General features: G+C 40.1%; 1 protein-coding gene across 7 annotated transcripts in view; it reads left to right on the top strand.

Moving 5' to 3' along the window:
- LOC118215428 (CUGBP Elav-like family member 4) overlaps positions 1 to 18556 on the top strand; it is a 99206-nt gene extending 80650 nt beyond the window's left edge. For 3 of the 7 annotated variants that reach the window (XM_035396219.1, XM_035396222.1, XM_035396221.1), the window contains exons 9-13: positions 575 to 637; positions 1667 to 1747; positions 2404 to 2547; positions 5784 to 5932; positions 10522 to 18556. In XM_035396219.1, coding sequence (XP_035252110.1) covers positions 575 to 637; positions 1667 to 1747; positions 2404 to 2547; positions 5784 to 5911 — 416 coding nt within the window. In that variant the 3' untranslated portion in view covers positions 5912 to 5932; positions 10522 to 18556. Of the gene's footprint in view, positions 1 to 574; positions 638 to 1666; positions 1748 to 2403; positions 2548 to 5783; positions 5933 to 7819; positions 7894 to 10521 lie in introns of all 7 variants that reach the window. The other 4 variants (XR_004762817.1, XR_004762816.1, XR_004762819.1 and 1 more) reach the window with 4 other exon arrangements.
- Positions 18557 to 18598: the final 42 nt, after the last annotated feature.

Here is an 18598-nt window from a genome sequence, read left to right on the forward strand (position 1 = left end):
GTAGTTTTAGTGACCAGCTGAACACTGCACTTTTTAAATGCTCCACCAAATTTATCAATGCATCATAAATCAAGCAAATGATTCTAACTTGCCAATAGGGTTCTGTGTCAAAAACTTCTCTCTAGGGTTTTCAACACACTTGTTCCTGGTTATGGTTATACACTTTGTTGTACGTCGCTCTGGATAAGAGCGTCTGCCAAATGCCTGTAATGTAATGTAATGTAATAGTACATCGGTTCCTCCTTTAATGAATGACATCAGTGAATGTGCTTTTCTTTGAGTAGACAGGTCATATCTTTAGAACTGATGTATGCATTTGATACTGCATAGTGAGTGGCATAATGATGAAAAGTGTTACTAAGGGACAAAGATATTGGGGATTGGTTCCATTTTATATCCTACTGGGACAGAAAAAAGTAAAAGTGTAACTTGCATGAAAAGGACCTGGTGTTTGTGTAAAGCAGGCCTTTCTGGATGTAAATTCAGTGTCTGGGTTTCATTAGCCCCTCTCTCTCTCTCTCTCTCTCTCGCTCTCTCTCTCTCTCTCTTGCTTTTTATCTCTCTGCTATCACAGCACAAAGTCCCACTGTGGCTGACCCTCTCCAGCAGGCTTATGCTGGTGTCCAGCATTACGCAGGTCTGCCGCTTTTCCCTTCAGTTAAACTCCCCCTGTTCTCAGTTCATCTGTTCCTGTCATTGACAATGTCCTCCTGTTCACTTTCACAGTCCTGAGCCAGAGGGCCCCCTTATTACGCAGTGACATTTTCTGTGACTTACACCATATTAATATGTTGAGATAGGGAATTTCTTTTTTTAGGAAAAATATGGCAAAACAACGGTGCACAGTGTACATAACTGTGTAATTTGACGGGTGTGAATGTCAATGATAGCGTGCGAAATGAAATACTTTTTATTTTATGTCTCAAGACCCACCTCAACCCGCTCACAGAACCCACAAGCGGGCGCTGCCACTTAACGAGCTCCTGTTCCATTCAGTGCACCTTCTCATTTTAATCTCTCAAACTGTAGCTCCTGTTATTTAAACTGCTCCTGCTCACCTCCTCTTGGTCTGTTCGCTGCGCGTGTGCCCCTTCCTTTCATTTCACCTTCTCCCGCTGCCTTCACGGGCTGCTGTCCCTTTTATGGCCTTCACTGCAGCACTTATCTTAACTAAAATACAATAACCCATTAACTCCACAGGAGTTTACCAATGCACTGTAGTTTTTCATTAAATATTATTTTAATGGATTTTCAGAAGCCTCACTGTGCATTATAGTGAAGGTACTCCAATGTCCTCGGTTCAATCCATACTATACGTATTGTAAAGTACCTTTGGGGCATTGTATCACATTAGGATTACTTGCCTATGCAGCAGATGACAGACAGACTCACACTTACAAAAGTGGTTAAAAAAATCAGATATGAGAAGCCAATCTTTGGGCATCACAGGGTCTGTTTTGTGTTTTGTCTATTTTTGTAATTGTATTGATGAAGTCCTTACGTAGAGAAGTGCTCTGGTGCCTTGTCCTGACTGTCCTTAATTTTAGCTTTCATCTTTGATTCAGTGGCCTATGAGGAAGAGGAAGTTTGCTTTAGATTGACACAAACTGTTGTTAAATTTGGGAGTGTAAACGTGAGGTTCTGTTTTCACTCTCCCTTGCTACAGCAGCTTACCCCGCTGCCTATGCGCCAATCAGCCAAGTGTTTCCACAGCAACCAGCCATCATTCCCCAGCAACAGAGAGAAGGTAAGCAATGCCCCTCCCACCCCAGACAAAAGGTGATAATTGCATTTTTTCTTCCTGATGAATCGTACATTAAATTAGCAAGGCATGAGACAATAGATGTGTGAGAAATGTTGTTTGTTTATCATTAATACATTTTTCTTGTTTTCAGAAGAAGCAAGTTGTTCTATTTGATGTCCCACTGTATAGACATTTTATTTTTTTCTTGTAAACCAACAACAATGCCATTTACATTCAATCCACAGTTTGGGCATATTCTATCTGGGGGGGGTCATTCTACGAACAAAACGCCAAAATGTTTCATCAAACGCGCAGCGTAAGGGCAGTTAGTGACTGCACACAGCACCCCCTGTTCTCTCAAGCCCTAACAGCTGCTTGCATCATTTTGCAATTACTCCAGGCAACGGGAGCATGAAAAACAGACCCGCAGAAATCTGTCACACAGTTTATCTCAGCCGGGTTTGTGCATTTCCTTGCCCACATTAGCAGTACTGTCATGTTCCTCAGAAGGGGTCCGTGTGTTCTACTTGTAAAAAGGCATCGGGGAGCGGCCCTGCAGACGCGGGAATCGGAACGGGGACGCAGTGCTTACACCGTCTCCATACGCCGTCTCTGCTTTCCTATGCCTGCCGCCTAATTCCCTGTGCTCTGGTTTCCAGGGCCCGAAGGCTGCAACCTCTTTATTTACCACCTACCACAGGAATTTGGAGACCCCGAGCTCATGCAAATGTTCCTGCCTTTCGGCAACGTCATCTCTGCCAAAGTCTTTGTGGACCGGGCGACCAATCAGAGCAAGTGTTTTGGTGAGTCAGAATCTCCACGCGCAGTAGCCTGCGCTAGCCAACGCTCTGCTTGAGCAGCTGCTTACTGTGCATGCAGCGTTTTTATGTGTTGTTTTATTTACCCAAAGGTACCTCTTCGCTTTATTCAGCCTGCCTCACCAATTCCTTTTGCAAAGAATGCAAATGTGAGAGAGCAGGTAAGGTACAGGTGAGGGCCAGCTGGGCCTAGCACCACGGAGCATCCTCTCCTTTCCCAGACAACACTCATTGCGATATGTTCCTCACACAGGAAAGCACCAGACTGCAATTAACAATCAGTCACTCCCATAGCCTCTGGATATGTGTACACAAAGGTATATGTAGGTAGGACACCCTTTAGAAAAGCTTCAGTGGAAAAGCAATGAGTAAGATCATTGATTTTGTGAAGGATGCTGACTTAGGTTATATGGATCATGTGCACAAAATGTGGAGCTTTCAGGAGATCTTTAATTGCCTCAAAGGAAATACTCAGTTATGCCTGAGCCTAATATCCTGAACCCAACACTTTGGAATCCCTTAGGGTGCCACTCCGAGTCATGGCTCGCTTGTATTTTTAATAGTGTAAAGCATGAACCCATGAAGCCATTTAAAAACTGTTTGTTGATGTTATTGTGTCCAGTTTTGGAAGGCCATTGAAATAAGAACAGAAGGAATGGGAAAAGCTTTTAGGACGCAGATATAAAAGCCCAGCAGTCAGGGCCTTGGCTGGAAAGGCCTGACTGACCTGACTGACTGTTCTTATTTTGCTATCGGTGTTTGTGAAAGTAAATAAGAGCTGGAGAACAAAGTGCTCTGTCCTCAGTGACCAGCGCTCCACAGTATTTAATGACAGCTCTTTCATAGTTTTATAATGCTGAACTGGGTGCAATATTGTTAAAAATGATACATTGTCATTAGTTCATTTTGCATTAGGTGCTCTCACTGTGCTATGCTCTTACCAACCGCATATTCACACACAATGTTTGCAGATCTAACCTGTTGATTAAGATCTAAAACATGAACTTCGCTCTACGAATTCTTTTTTGGCAGTTAAGTTTTGCAAACTTAATTTGAACTAATGGATGAACTAACATGTGTAGTCATCGTGTGCTTTTAGCAGATATGGGAGTCATCATTGATTATATTGAACGTAGGAGGAGAGAATGACATCTCGTTTCTCTAACTCTGAAAAACATTCAGTACTCAATGTCTGAACATGGACTGAACATCAAGTCTCTTCTTTACGAGTGAGGATCTCCGGCTTCAGTCTTTTTAATCCACACTAAGTACACTGCTTTGTGTATGGCCCAAATATAAATTATTTGTTGAAATGTATTCCCTGTTTAAAATATAGGTATTGTGGTTCATTTATGTTTCCTGAATTCTTTCGCCTCTAAGGACTTTAAACATTAATAAGAGAATGACATTTGGAAGCTGAGTTGGGGATTTTTTGGCATGCAGTTTTATTTTAATCCTCTATTTATAAGCTGAGTATTGACATTTAGGGGCCATCATCAGAAGCCTAAGTGAAATGAAAAGGACAGAAACGGATTTCTGTCAGGGACGTTCAAATGCTGCTGCTTTTGTTCTACGGGGCATCATTCAGACACAAACATTGGGAGAATGGCCCAGTAATAAGGGCTTTTTGCTTGAGTTTACTCAAAGTGTAGCATCAATCAGGTTCCAGTCCGTGGCTTCCTCTGATTTACAGTATCATCATAGCGGCATCAATGCTATTTATAGTGATTGTCACTCGAGACAGACCCTTAAATCTGCCGCTCAGCTTCTGATACTGAAGTTTACTGAGGCTGCTGTGACCAGCCTGCATGCAGGTTCCAGCTGTCATTAAGAGAAGAAATGAGGTCTGCAAAATTTAGTAATGTGAAAAAAATGCTTTGTATTCATTTACAGCCATAATTTTGGCAAGCACATTTTAGCAGGGAAACACACGTTTGATTTATTTGCTGAAAATGTGGGCATGGCAAAAATGAATGAAAAATATCCATTCTATTCTTGCTTTAAGAATGTTGTTTTTTTGGTGACATAACCTTAAGATCTGGGCAAGTTTCATATTTCAAGTTTCATATTTCAACTTTTATATTTCAAGAGTGTGAATCTTGAAAAAACAGGAAACAATTCATTAAAAAAGTTATACTTACTTGAAAGTTCTGGACCCAAAACATCAAAAGATTTTTAAAAATGCCCATTTGAAGAAAATCGATTTACTTGTTTAGCAAAGAGAGTCTGGTTAAATGCACTGAGCTTGGGCAGCACTGCTGCATTGTTCCACTTTTATATTTATTCCTCCCTCCCAGTTTTCTTCCCAACAATAACCTTTTGCAGGCCAATGTAAATGAAAGGGTGAGATTTATTTAAGCGGGATCTGAGGGGGATTGGAGCTGTTTGACAAGCTCTCGGTTGCCTGGTTTGTTTAAGGCGTTTGTAAAAAGCACAAGCCTTATCTCTCCGGAGCTGACAAAAGCCTGCCCTCTCCCTCCAAATTAAATTGGACCCATAGCGGCGTGATCAAATCAGCTGGCAAGCGGAAAATTTGAGCCGTCAATCATGGAGGAGCCTGATAAGAGTGGGTAGGAGTTGCGGTGTGGTAAGCTCTGGCCTCATTCTGCAGCGATACTCAGGTAATAACAGAGTGTAGAGCACCGAGCCCACAAGCCCACTTCACAGTGCCCCCTGCTGGTCCAGCGTGACAACTACAGCCTTTTCCAGCTTTCACTTGTGTGGGGTGTACGTGCTCACACACGCGTGCGCTTTTGTGTGCACGCTGTCAGTGCGCACGCACGCACGCGCGCACAGACACACACACACACGCACACACTACTACAGAGCTATTACCTTAACTACTTGTGTTCATTTTGTCATGCACTTTTTGTCTTGGGCTCTTTTGTATGACCTATAACACAGTGGTTTCCATTACAAGCAGTTTTTCGAAATGGTAAAGGTATATACATTGAGTGTATAAAACATGCACTTTCCATCTAACAGGTAAAATCAAGAACGGACCATAGCTTTCCCCCTTCCACCTGCTCAGTCAGGGAAAGAGTATATGATACAGGACGGCATATAAAATAGATCATGGATCACCTTTTTGATTCATGGGCGCATGGGGACATGTTTGGCCGTTGTCTGTCATTTTCAGCACAATCCGGGCTGAGAGAAGGTTTTTCTCCTGTCTATAGTCTGTCTCTCAGTCTGCCTCCATCTCATCTTATCTCTCCCAGGATTTGTCAGCTTTGACAACCCGTCCAGTGCCCAGGCTGCCATCCAGGCCATGAACGGCTTTCAGATCGGCATGAAGAGGCTGAAGGTTCAACTCAAGCGGCCGAAGGACGCCAACCGACCTTACTGACCCCTCTGCCGAGCTCATCAGGTAAGAGGAGCCCCCGTGTCCCGCTGAGAAACGGGGCTCAGCTCCACTGCCCCCGTCCCAGGGGCCACACTGAAGCCACTCCCGTTCTTATCTTAACAGGACTATAGACTCAACAATAGAGATTACTCTGCTGGTGTATTTGTGATGATAATGGTCGTGATGTTGACAATGACAGTGTCTTAACATTCTGATAATGCATCTGTGTCATGTAGAATAATGTATATTTAGATGGGATCTAAATATCATGAAAGACTGGTTGGGCATGAACTACATTATCAGCAAAAGGTTATATTTTAATATATATATTAAATATATTTTATATTTTATTAATGAATTTAGCATGGTATTTTTTTTTTACGATCCTGACTGCTATTATGCTTTTGCTATATACCTGAAAGCAAAGCATGCAAAGCCTTCTATTTAATGGAGTTTGGAATAAAAGATAGCATGAAATGATGAGTAGAAAAGGTAATTTAGCAGTCTGACACAGAACAGTAAGCACAGTGCAGAAACATGTCAGTACTTTTGGAATAATAATGTCACAATATTGGAAACATTGTCATTATCCCAATGGAAAGACCACTGCAGAAAAGGTGATTTTAAATGAAGAAAAAGACTAGGGAAATGACTGTGAAGTACAGCCTTGCCCTCGGGAGGGACAATTGGAAAATGCAAGAGCGATATTGAGAACAGGGGAGCCATTATGACGCACTCAGCACAGTTCTGACAGTAGTCATTTCAAACTTAGAATTAAACCATGCAGAAGAGGTCCCTGGCTGCAGTGCATACCCAACCCCCTGGCTGTGCTCTGAGCTGGTCCAGTCTGTGCAGTGGCCTCTTTGTCTGACAGTCTCTGAGTCTAAGTGTTCATCCCATTCTTTCTCAAGTCCAGTCTTCTCTGTGCTTTTTAAATGTTTTTTTTTTCCACTTTCTGTTTTTGTCATCTAGTCGTTACTTTAACAAGTGTTCGGAAACAAATAAAAAAATGACATTTACGGAGTGTGAAGACGTTTTCTGCTAAGTGCAAAATGTGATACTTTATGCCCTGAAACAATGGCTACCTCTGCAGGAAAATATTATCTGTAAATATATTTAGTCTTTTTTCCTAAAACTTTTTTTTATTTTTTTATTTTTTTATCTGTATGCGATTATATCTGCCTTCCTCACGGATGGTTCTGAGGTAGCTTCTCAGAGCTGTGCAACACCATGAGTATATACCCTCACTGCAGGATTGTCCAGAGGTCAGCTGATGACCAGTACTGTTGAAAGGTCTATTTTAACTATTTACAGGTCTCCATGTGTCTTCCTTTTGCACTCTTCTCTTATGTGGGATAAGTGAAATGAAGCAAGCACAGTGGGTCTGATTTCTGCAGAACAAAAACTATCAAAAGAATATAAAAAACACATTATAATTTGCATAGCCATTGCAAGCATTGGAGCAGCCTTTATGAGCTCTTGAAACTAATGATAATGACCATATTGCTGGAATCTGAAAATGACTGGATGTCCCCGTCCTAGTCCAGAACAAGATGGATGTATCCCAGTGCAAGAGAAATGCTAAATGCTAACAGGTAGCGAATGTGTAGGGAGTTCATGTGGTTACTTTTGTCCAGATGTTGGTGAAAGAGAGACCTGAAAATAGTCAGTGGTTTTAACCATGCATCTGTTAACACATTCAAAAAAGGGAGATTGCTGGCAGCTTATTTCCAGTTTGGTTTCCTTTCCCTATTCATAAATTCAGAAAATACCAGCTTCAGTTCAGTTTGCCAGCTATAGGAGGGGAGAGGCTGGGACAAACGGGGAGCGGGTCGGCTATATTTCCAACACAAGGAAAAGAAGTTCCACCACATCTTTTCTTCTTTTGTACCCAACCAACCTGCTAACCAGGCAGGGCCAATCATAGCTCGAGATGGCCTTCCTGTTGTCTAGCCACCAGTCATGGGGGACAAACTCCCAGACCTGTAAGTTGAACCCATGGTGTCATTTTATTTTGGATGACGTCATGTGGCAGGACTGTGACTGCGTTGCATGACGTGGCGTCCATTCGTTTCTATATATATATATTTCTTACATATTTATCTTTATCTATATATTTTTGCGACTTTGTGAAGTGCAGTTGATTAATGCCTTTTCAATTGTTGATAGCTGTTTTAAGTAAATCTGAAGTGCTGATTGATTGGTCTCTCATGATCGAACGTGAACTTTGACCCTTTTTTGCTGTTGTAATGTGACCTTGTGTGTTTTTTTATTTTTGTGGAACTCAATGTGTATGGATATTTTGTATTCTATATTTCTATATAGACCACAACACTTCTTTTTGGTTCTTTATGATTTTGTACTAATGTTCTCGTTTATGTAAGGAGGTGATGCCCGCATTTGTTCTGTATCTTGAGAAACGGACTCTGCAAAAAAGGACCTTTTTCAATCCTCAGTGAGAATAAGAATTACAGCTCATGTATTTGCACACAGTATGAATACTAATATTTACATTCTGTTCCTACATGCAATTGATCTGTATCTGAAGGACTCTGTGATTGTTTGCCCAACAGTGGCTTCAGCTGCTTTTTATTTGTGAAGATAGTCACCAGTTACACAGTGACTGTAGGCTTTTTAAGCCTGGCAAATCTGTAAAACAATAAAGTTCCATTCAAATGTCCCACAGAATGATCCCCCCATTTAATGACAATTTGTGCTTTTTATCTTTCTTAAAATAATGAGTGCTCTTAAAGAAGCATTTAACTCTTAACCTGTGCCATTCGCCTTGTAGGCTACAGATTTACCTACATTTCAAATGTGTGACAATCTCTATATTTGCTTCAGGTGATTTGACATAACGCAGATGTTTTTTGTACAGAAAATATATTTTATATTTAATATATATACATGTAGAGAGAATGCACGAAAGAGAGTGAGAGAAAGAGAGAGAGAAAGGCAGGCTAATTAAACTCAGATACTGAATGAAAAAAGGCCAGCTTTACACAAACACCCCCTTTCCTCTCAATGTTTACTGGCATGAAAAAGGTCCTTTTCATGCAAGTTACACTTTTGTTCTATTTACTTTTGTTCTATTCCAACGGGCCAACCCTGATAAGACTGCTAGATTCTCATTGAGCTCCTTATCCCATTTTCTGAAATCGTCTCGTTGGCCTGCCCTTCGGGTCAGGGAGGGTTTGGCCTGTCGAAATGGCACCAGTCTCTCCGGGTTCGCCCGTCTCTCCTGTGCTGATTGTATTGGTCTCTCTCATAGATTACACTTCAGGTGTGTGCTGGAAAACTTGCAAAGAGCATGCTCCTTCAACGCGACTGAGCATGCTCCACTGGAAAATCAGTCTATACCCATATGAAATGAACATATATGTGGCGGAATATACACTTTCTTCTTCTGTGAAAACATCCCATGTGTGGGAAAAATATATTCATATATTTATGTTTATTTGTTCCGTTGCATTTCCTCAAAAAATTAATCTTAAAAAACATTGAGAAATCCATTATATTTGGATCCGACCAGTTTTAAAGCGACTGTGTTTTTTATCTTTTATTTCTATGTTAGAAGCCTTCTTTTCTCGTCAATGTGAGCATGCTTGAGTTACCAGTATTTTTCTTTAAAAATGGGGCCAGCCTGTGATCTGATCCATTAGTGTACAGGCCTTTTCATAGTCAAACTTGCTTTTTCAGAGATCAAATAAATTAGTATCACAGCTACTACCATGATTAGGTAGATTTTCTATAATAGAAAAGTAAGAGTAAAAAAGTATTTTCTCAAAATGAAATAACGTCATCTGCTCCGATCAGGACGTCTGATTTATTCTCTTTTTTCTGTATTTGGAAATTGATTAAATATGAAAGAACTGCCTTTGTGTTCTGCAATTAGAATTAGTATGTTTTTGACTTAAGCTTTCTAAGCCTAATTTAAATCTCCCGTCCACACTTATTCTACGTTCACAGTTTATATAAACCATAAAATGATTTCCACATTTGCATTCCGCTAGTGTAACAGTATAGATGCGCTGTATTTAAAGTCTTGCACTGATGTAGATTGGTCTTTAAAATGAAAAAATATAAATATAATAAATATCGTGACAACGGCCGTACCATCATTAAATGAGAATGTGTATGTACCTAAAGAAACACACAGAGAAGCTCCCCAATAGCCAGTGTAAGAGTATAAGAGTAATCACTAGCATTATATTGTTTAGAATGGTTAGTGTTGATATTATTTTCACTCACCTTCTGCGCATCCATTTTTTTCAGTGTCCCACCCTCTGTAGGTCCTGCAGGCTTATCGCAAAAAAAGGGGACATCCATTTTAGTCTCGAAGAGTCAGAAATTGAATACAGTCGCTTTAAATGACCGCTGTTTGAATTTGTACTCCCAATACTTTTTAAGCATACATGTCTGTTCCATATGGTAAACCACACCCCAGAACATCCATTCACTGGATTTAGTTCACATATTTAAATTACTTTCACTTTTTTGTTGTTTTGTTTTGTTTTTTTCTGTCTGGTTGTTTTGTCTGTGTGTTCACCAGGAGCCAGCATTCGGGCTGTAGACTGCTGGGGAGCTGACTGTGGTTGTTCCCTCTCTTTCAGGATGAAGGGCCACAAAATCTTATTTCCACAAGTGCAGTATAAAGTGCAAAGACGTCTTGCTCTGCTACATATCATGAGAGAAGGATGGTCCTTTGATAAGTCAGAAGAAAAACCGAAAGATCTGGCGAGAGGAACCAGCAGTTTTTTTTTTTTTTCAAAAACAATTTTTCCTTTTTGCCCCATCTTCTTTTCTCTTCTTCTTTGCCATTAATGGAAGAGAATTTTGCCAATATCAACTTTTTTGCTGCTGTTAGGAAGATGGGCTGCATTTACAGACATTATGCTGAAAGCATGCATGCCAACATGTATATGAAAGAACAGGCACACACACACACACACACACACACACACACAAATATGCACGCACGCACACACATTACACTAGCACGGATGCAAATGCACACACACACACTGTCTCCCTCTCTCTCTCTCACACACACACATACACACATGCACGCGTGCACACATACACACATACACACACACTCACACATAAACATGCACACACACACTGGCCTGCTGTATTTTTGTTTTTTGTGCCTATACAGGTGTTTTGTGATCCTTGGCTACAGGGCTGACTGTGAGCTCTGGAAAAAAAATGGACAAAGAAGAGAATCCAGGATTATCTACACGCATCATTCCTTAGGAAATAGGGACCAAAGGACTAAATGCTTTTTAAAAGAATAAATATACATATAAATATATATATATATTTAAAGAAAAACTCTATCTTGTAGCTGCAAGTATTACAGTTAGTTTAAAAAATCATGAAGCAAAAGTCCAGTGGCCTAAGTATGGGTAAAAGTATCAGAAAACAAATGAAAAAAGAAATGTTTTTAAAATGGTGAAAATTATTTGTTCTGGTAGATATTTACATTGTATTGTACCAGGTAGTTTAGAGAGGTAGGTTAAAAGTAGATTTACAGTTTACTGGTGTTTCTTTTTAAAGAAAATATATAGTTCCTGAACTTGAGAAGGAAGGATAAAAAAGAAAATTAATCTTTTTTTCTGTCCTAGTGAATACTAAGTCTGTACAGAACATTAAAGTTTGGCCACTGGATAGCTTTCTCATCAAAATGTACATTTCACTGCAACTATCTGACAACTACAAATGGAGAAAAGGAGAAAAAAACTGAAAATCTTATTATGCCTGCTCGGGGCAGGGTGCATTTTTCTCTTGACTTCCCATAAGCCTTTGTGTTCAAGCGACAATCTACTGAAAAGACCAAGTGAAATGGACAAGGCTTTTTTCTTCTTTTTTTCTTTTTTTCCCCTCTACTGCGACAAGAAACGTAGTGTCATTTTAACGTATCATTTAAAAAGCAAAAAAGAAAAAAAAGGTACTGCGAAGGAGTCAATGGACAGCACATGAGCATAATGTGAGGGCGAGGACAAACGGTTTGCCACTGCTGAGTGAACCTGAGAATTCATTGGCTGCTGTGGTGTTTCCGAAACTCCCTGGCTACCAAGGCTGATGCAGTTTTTGACTCGTGAAAGGACAAGGCCATTTTGGGCTCAGTCTGCCGCTGTGAGACTGAGTCTGATCGATGCTTGTTTCCCCGCAGATATGTCCGCATTTTGGTGTAAGGGTGAATGTTTCCCACTGACAACACAAAAGCAGAAAATGACTGTCTGGGAAAACTGTAGCCAAACACCAAACAGTGTGTGTCTAAAGAGTGTAGACCAAAAGCTGAAACTCATTTAGCTCTGTTACTCTTTTATGTAAATGGTAGTATGTACAAAGACCTTGGCCTGCTTCCTTTATGTTTTATATAATGAGCACTGGAAAAAAAAAACCTATCATCTTATATATTCCATATTTAAACCCAGCCTCCTGTATACAGTATAGTATATCAAGGCCATATGAAAGTTAATAGGTAGAACATAGCTCTAATCTGCCATCCCTCTAAAGCAGCATGACATTTAAAGCGAAGACCTTTCCTACAATGCCTGTTTCAGTTAAACTGCCTTTTGACCTGAGAAGCTTTGATTTTTACCATTTACTGGTTCTCTCAGGTATCACATTTGCATTGCTTTAGCGCCAGGAAGGGAAAGCAAGCACTCTTTCCATTTGCGAGCATCCAAAATGAATTTACCTGTTAACACCTTTCCAGCTGAACACCAGCACGTACCTTCCCCCACAGGCTAGGTCACGTCAACTGCTGGGGAGGGCAACAGAGCTGCAAGGCAAGGTACATTTGAATCAGGAGAAGTCCGAGATGATGGGGGGAAGAGGTGAAGCAGATGTCAGCACTCAAAGCCAAGCTGACCTCTGACCCCCAAGCCAGCCATAGGTCTCACATTTATTCTACTGAAGTGGAGTGCAATGGAAGACTACCCAGGGACCAAATACAAGCCACTGAAACCCCAAGCATCCCCTTCTCAATCGCAGAGCATGCGGATTTAGGATGTCACTATGGATTTGGTAGGAAATATTTTATATTTCTGAAGGTTTTTCTCCAAAGCTGAACAGGTACATTCCAGGCTGGCACAGAATTCTGTAAAGTTTCCAATTGAAAAACCATCTCAAAGCACTCCTGGTACAGCCCTTTCCTGTGTAACACTCCACATAGCAAGGCTGAGAGGCCCTTCCTGGAACAGTGCACAGAAACTTTACTGAGGTTAGGATGTAAGTGAGTGAGACGGAGTCTCACTTTTTTTTCCAGAAATAAAAGTTATATAACAAAATTGGGTTGAAATGGGTTCTGACCAATAATGCAGTCTTTCACTTGTTGAAAGCACCCAACTCCTCAGCCTTGCAAGCCAAATCAGGAACCGAGTGCTTTCAGCCATTACGGTCTGTTTGAATGCCTTTGTGCTTTGTAAGAGTCCATCCCTAATTATGTTTCAATGCGTCCATTTTAAATTGAAAACAGGCAGGAAAACAGTGGTACATTACACTATTACGAATGCAACAATGAAGAAAATATAAAGAGAAAAAGCAGTGTTGACTTGCTGTACCGGGACTACATTGCCTTCCCTCAGGAAGCTGTTATATTTAATACGTAGCCTTTAAATCAGAAACTAGAAGCAGTTTTTTGTTCCTACTGGTCTGTTTTGAGCACAGCCACTGTTTTCTCTACTGTTTTGTGTGTTTCTGGCACCTACTGAAGGTGCTAACCAGTTGGACCAAAGCTAAAGTACGGTGAAGCTGATTCTTTATTATATTAGCGCTGTTGAAAAGGTTTTATCTGAAATTGTGAAGGATACGTTCTCTGTGTTATTGAACCACGGAAGGCTATTTCTTTGCTCACCCCAGTAAACATTTTTTAAATAACATTTTTTGTTCCAGATCATTAGTTTTTTTTTAATTTATTTATTTATTTATTTATTTATTTATTTATTTATTTTATTTTATTTTTTTGGTTCTGCCTCTGTTTGTTTGTTTTTCCTATCTATGGAATTTTTTTTCTGTTCCCTGGTGGTAAATTTGAGCAAATTGTAGACTGAATGTCATACTAAATTAATACGAATTTTAATGTGCGCTGACTGAGCAAATTGCCGGGTAAGAGTGCAGGGTAAGACTCAAGGTCTCCGTGTCTTTCTGATCTAAGAAAAGAAATGCTGCCCTTACACTGGAACAGTCGGAGTAAAGTTCAGTCCCTGTCTGAGAGAGCCAGTCTCCCCACAGCTGGCTAGCGCATCACCACGACCCTGAAATCGCCTCTCTGTTGCACCAGGGCGCAAATAAACAGACTTGGAGAGTAAATTCTAACCACATTCAATCAGAAAGCTTTCCTAGTGAAGGCACTCCCATTATCCTTACACCCCGGGAGAGGATATTATAGCAACATGTAGGCAAATGTAGATATAACCCATGATATGGTACTGCAGGTATTGGAATTCCACATTATATTGTTTAATATTATGGTTATATTGCATTTTCATTGTTTGTTTGTTTTGAATTTGTTGAAAACTTACAGTAGCTGCTTATGACGTCCACTGTTGAGGGTAGCAGTTCTTGTTTGATGCTCAGTCGGGTTACCCGTTCACTGTGCCAGCTGTCCACACATCCTGTTTCTCAAGGTGATAAGAACACCAGGGCAATCCAGTGTACTGCACTGTGGCTAATATTATGTTAGGAAGCCACATTGAAGTCTGAATGTACTGTCGCACAAGCTTTTTGTTACCCTTGATGTGGGCCTGTCAGCCTAAATGAATAGTGAGAGGCTAGTATGTATGTTGTAACCTCGTGAATCATTGAGATCTATGGCTTCATATAGGTCAACAGAACCTTCATTGCTGACTTCATTAGCAATGTTTGTGGTAATTATCACAGAAGGACATACAGTGAACAAGAAGGTATGCGCTTTTTTCCACATTTTTAGTGATGGGTGAGGGAGTAAGTACATGAACATTACCCTAAGACTGGTTGCCTGATATTTAGTGGCCCTAAATAACTCCGATATTTTAAGAAAAATGGAAGGGAATACCTTTGCACAATTCAGCACAATGCGAACAAAAGTGTGATTCAATCTGCTATGACATTCTTGTTAGAATGAAAACCTAATAAATTGCTAAGTTACTGCTGAGGCACCCAGTGTAGATATAGACCAGAGACATCTCTCAGCTGATGAGGTTCTGCACCAGAGACACCTCTCATCTGATGAGGTTCTGCACCAGAAAAATCTCTCAGCCAATGAGGTTCTGCACCAGAAACACCTCTCAGATGATGAGGTTCCAGAGCAGAGATCTCTGTCAGCTGATGAGGTTCTGCACCAGAAACACCTCTCAGCTGATGAGGTTCCAGAGCAGAGATCCCTGTCAGCTGATGAGGTTCTGTACCAGAGACATTGCTGGTGAGGTCTCTGGCAAGCAGGGCAAGGTTTGTGCAATTTCTATTATGGGGCTGCATTATTGCTTGGCTAGGTTTCCATGAGGACTTGTTAAATCAGCAAGTCATGTAAGTATGCAAGCGCCAAGAGTAGAAATCATAACTGATTGAATTGCAAATTAAATGAAGTTGTTGTACCTGCCGGAATCATTCATTAGAGTCTCCTGTTTTCCAGACAGAGAATGTGCTACTTAAAATAGTAGAAAGCATTTGTTCAGAAGTGGACATTTGATGTAAATGGCTGAAACTGAGAGCTAATTAAAGGAACCTTACAGTCTTACCGGAGAGTGCAAATGATTGCCTCCAGTTTAATAGCCTTTTAAGAACATAAGGTCTCATTTTTTCATTCATGTTTTCCGGAAATTATGAACAGACAATGCAGGGATCAGTCCAGCTCCAGAGCACCAGCTGTGCAGTAACAGTGTGTATAGAAACAGGAGAATGACCGGGAAGAAGAGTGAGTGGGTGCTAAACTGAAACTCCACAAAATCACTCAGGTTACTCAGGGTATTGGGCGTAACGATGTCATGATTCGTGGTGAATTTCAGAGCCTTACCCATAAGCATTGTCAGTAAGGAATAAAAGGATTCATTGTAACACGGAGACTATCTGGGAGTTCCAAGAGGCTGTTCAGCATTGAATTCAACCAAACCTAAATGGCTTTGCACAGTTTTCAAAGGCCATGATCCTAATAATACAAACTCTAATGATGGACATTACTAGGCTCCAGCTGTAATATGATAACCAGTCAAAAGACTATTATATAAGTTAACCAAGGAGGCTGAGATTCCTGTCCAGCTAAATGGGGGAAATAGGTTTTTAGTATTTGTTAAGGAAAAATTGAAGCAGGTTGTAAATACTGTACAGAAAACTGTGTTTCCCGGAGTGTATAACATACCATGATGTCAATTGATAATGTATCTCCAAAATGACAAGAATTTTGAATTCAGTTTGATTTTTGGCCATTGTTTTCTCTTATCTCTTTTTGTTTTGTTATTAAGTAGATGCAGTACAAAATGAGATATGACAGACCTCATAAAGTTGCTAATTAATGAGGAACCAGGAATGATCTGTCAACTGGGATTGTGTTTACACTGGCAGGTTGTGATATTTCTAAAAGCTGAAGGATTGCCTACCGTATGTGATAACTAGACTGGATTCAGGCTTCCCTGACTGGGTAAACAGATGTATTTATCCTCAAAGACCTTTTGGGCGAAATGACGTCTCAGTTCTGAGAGCCAGGTAGAGGTAGCATGGCAGCCATGAAAAGCAAATGGCACGCTCATGATGCTCAATGGTAGCTCATGATGTGTAGGCACGCCTAGGCGGGGCAAATGAGTGGCTTTTAAAATAAATATATCACAGTCAATAAAGTTATATCCTCTTCAAACACCATGCCAGGTGAATCATTTTCTCTGTTACTGGGAAAAATAATACCTGGACCACAAAGTGTGCGCCAGGGCTGGAGCCCAGCTCTGTTAGTGATCCTGTGCCATGACAAACTGCTGATCGCCTTGAGCTTACGTGTCCCAGCCTGCCTATGCTCTCTGCAAGATACTCTGACTTCAGTACTTGTGCATATATACAGTAATATAGGTTATTTTTAAATTCTGTTCAAATTCAGCCATCTTTGTAGTCTGTACAATAAAACATTAAAAAGGAAATTAATAGTTAATATATAATATTCACTCAGTTGAAGAGGAGGAAACTATGAAATAATTTATTAGAAAACGTGAACAGAGATAATTAGTTTTTCTTTTTTTCTGGTACCTGAACAATGTAATGTAAAAATGTTTTCCTTTTTTATTTGCGGAATTTTTATTTTACACATTTTTCTTTTGTATTCACTAAAGCTGGGATGAGTCTAGTTGTCCTCAGTGTTCATTCAGATATGCTTTGAAGATTGAAAGAACAGTTACTGTATTAGCTGAATCCCAATTAATTTTCTGTGAGCTCTTAGAAATATGAAGGAAATGTGAAAAAATTTGCAAGAACAGTACAATGGGAATGCAAGAAAAAATAATTCACAGCAGAATTCAATTCAGTTAAGACAAAGGGAGCCTCCTGGAAGAAAGGGTGTGTTTGAACCAGAGTAAATGACTGACACCTCAACCTTGGATCCAGCTTCATGCTTTGAAACCTAAGCACCCTGGTATGAATAATGTTGTTCTGTAGTCATACATTCTCTTTTGTCTCATCAGTTCTTAATGTTCATTTGTAAAGCTTGTTGACTCGAAGGAGCACAGGAAACAGTCTGTGTTTTCATCAGAATGGTATATATATGAACATTTTGAAGTCTGAGCCCATTATTACTTCTGATTTTGCTTTTACTTCTGAATTGCCATATTTGGCATACCTGCCTGAGAAGATGATGTGCCAATAACTGGGAAAAATATTTTGTCGTGAGATCAGCTTATGGTCCAGAAACTGAACACAGATGAAATTAACAGGAAGTCAGCCTTAAACAAAGATCATTGTTTGTAAAAAAAAAAATGCTGCCCATAGAAGCTTGGAAATTGTAATCTGATTAAGCCAAGGCCTGTTTATCTGCCCATGTCCTGGCTTTCTGTTGCTCATGCTCTGATCTCCCTCTGGTGTTGCTGAGGGGAGAGATGTCATGATACTGCTGTCCAGCTGCTGATAGTGTGAGCTTTTACCTCAATCCCATTTCTGGTACCAATACGGGGTGGATCATATTCTCTGATTTTCATGTGTATAAGGACCAAATTTTACCTTTGTAGACCGACTGTCTAGTTACGATGTTTCATACAGTGCCCAAAGCTATCAAAAAAAAAGGGGGGGGGGGGGGAATCACAGAAAGGCAGTCTGAGCATGTAAGATTGCAGGAGGAAAGATTCCCAGCTTTAATTTAATTTTTTTTTTTTTCATTCATGTCTATTTGATTTTTCTCAGCCAAATATAAAGCTGTCATATTCTATGGAATTGTTTATTTATCTGCCTATTTATTAATTAATTTATAAAATGTCTCGGTTGACCTACCTAAATATATGCCCTTTTAAATCCTTATTTCTTGAAGAAACAAGTTTTATGTTGATTTTCAGGAAACTGCTGTAATTTAAAATGTTGGTAAGGGCCTTTTTCCCTGGTCTGGAGAAATTTCTCCTGTAGTGCTCCAGAACTCTGTAGTTCTCTAGTTCATTATATTCTGCTTAGACTAAAATAAAGCACAGTCCTGTAGAACATGGAATGAGGGTGGTCATTTCTTTATTTATTGTATATATA

This window comes from Anguilla anguilla, chromosome 16 (assembly GCF_013347855.1).
Source record: "Anguilla anguilla isolate fAngAng1 chromosome 16, fAngAng1.pri, whole genome shotgun sequence".
NCBI classification, from domain to species: domain Eukaryota; kingdom Metazoa; phylum Chordata; class Actinopteri; order Anguilliformes; family Anguillidae; genus Anguilla; species Anguilla anguilla.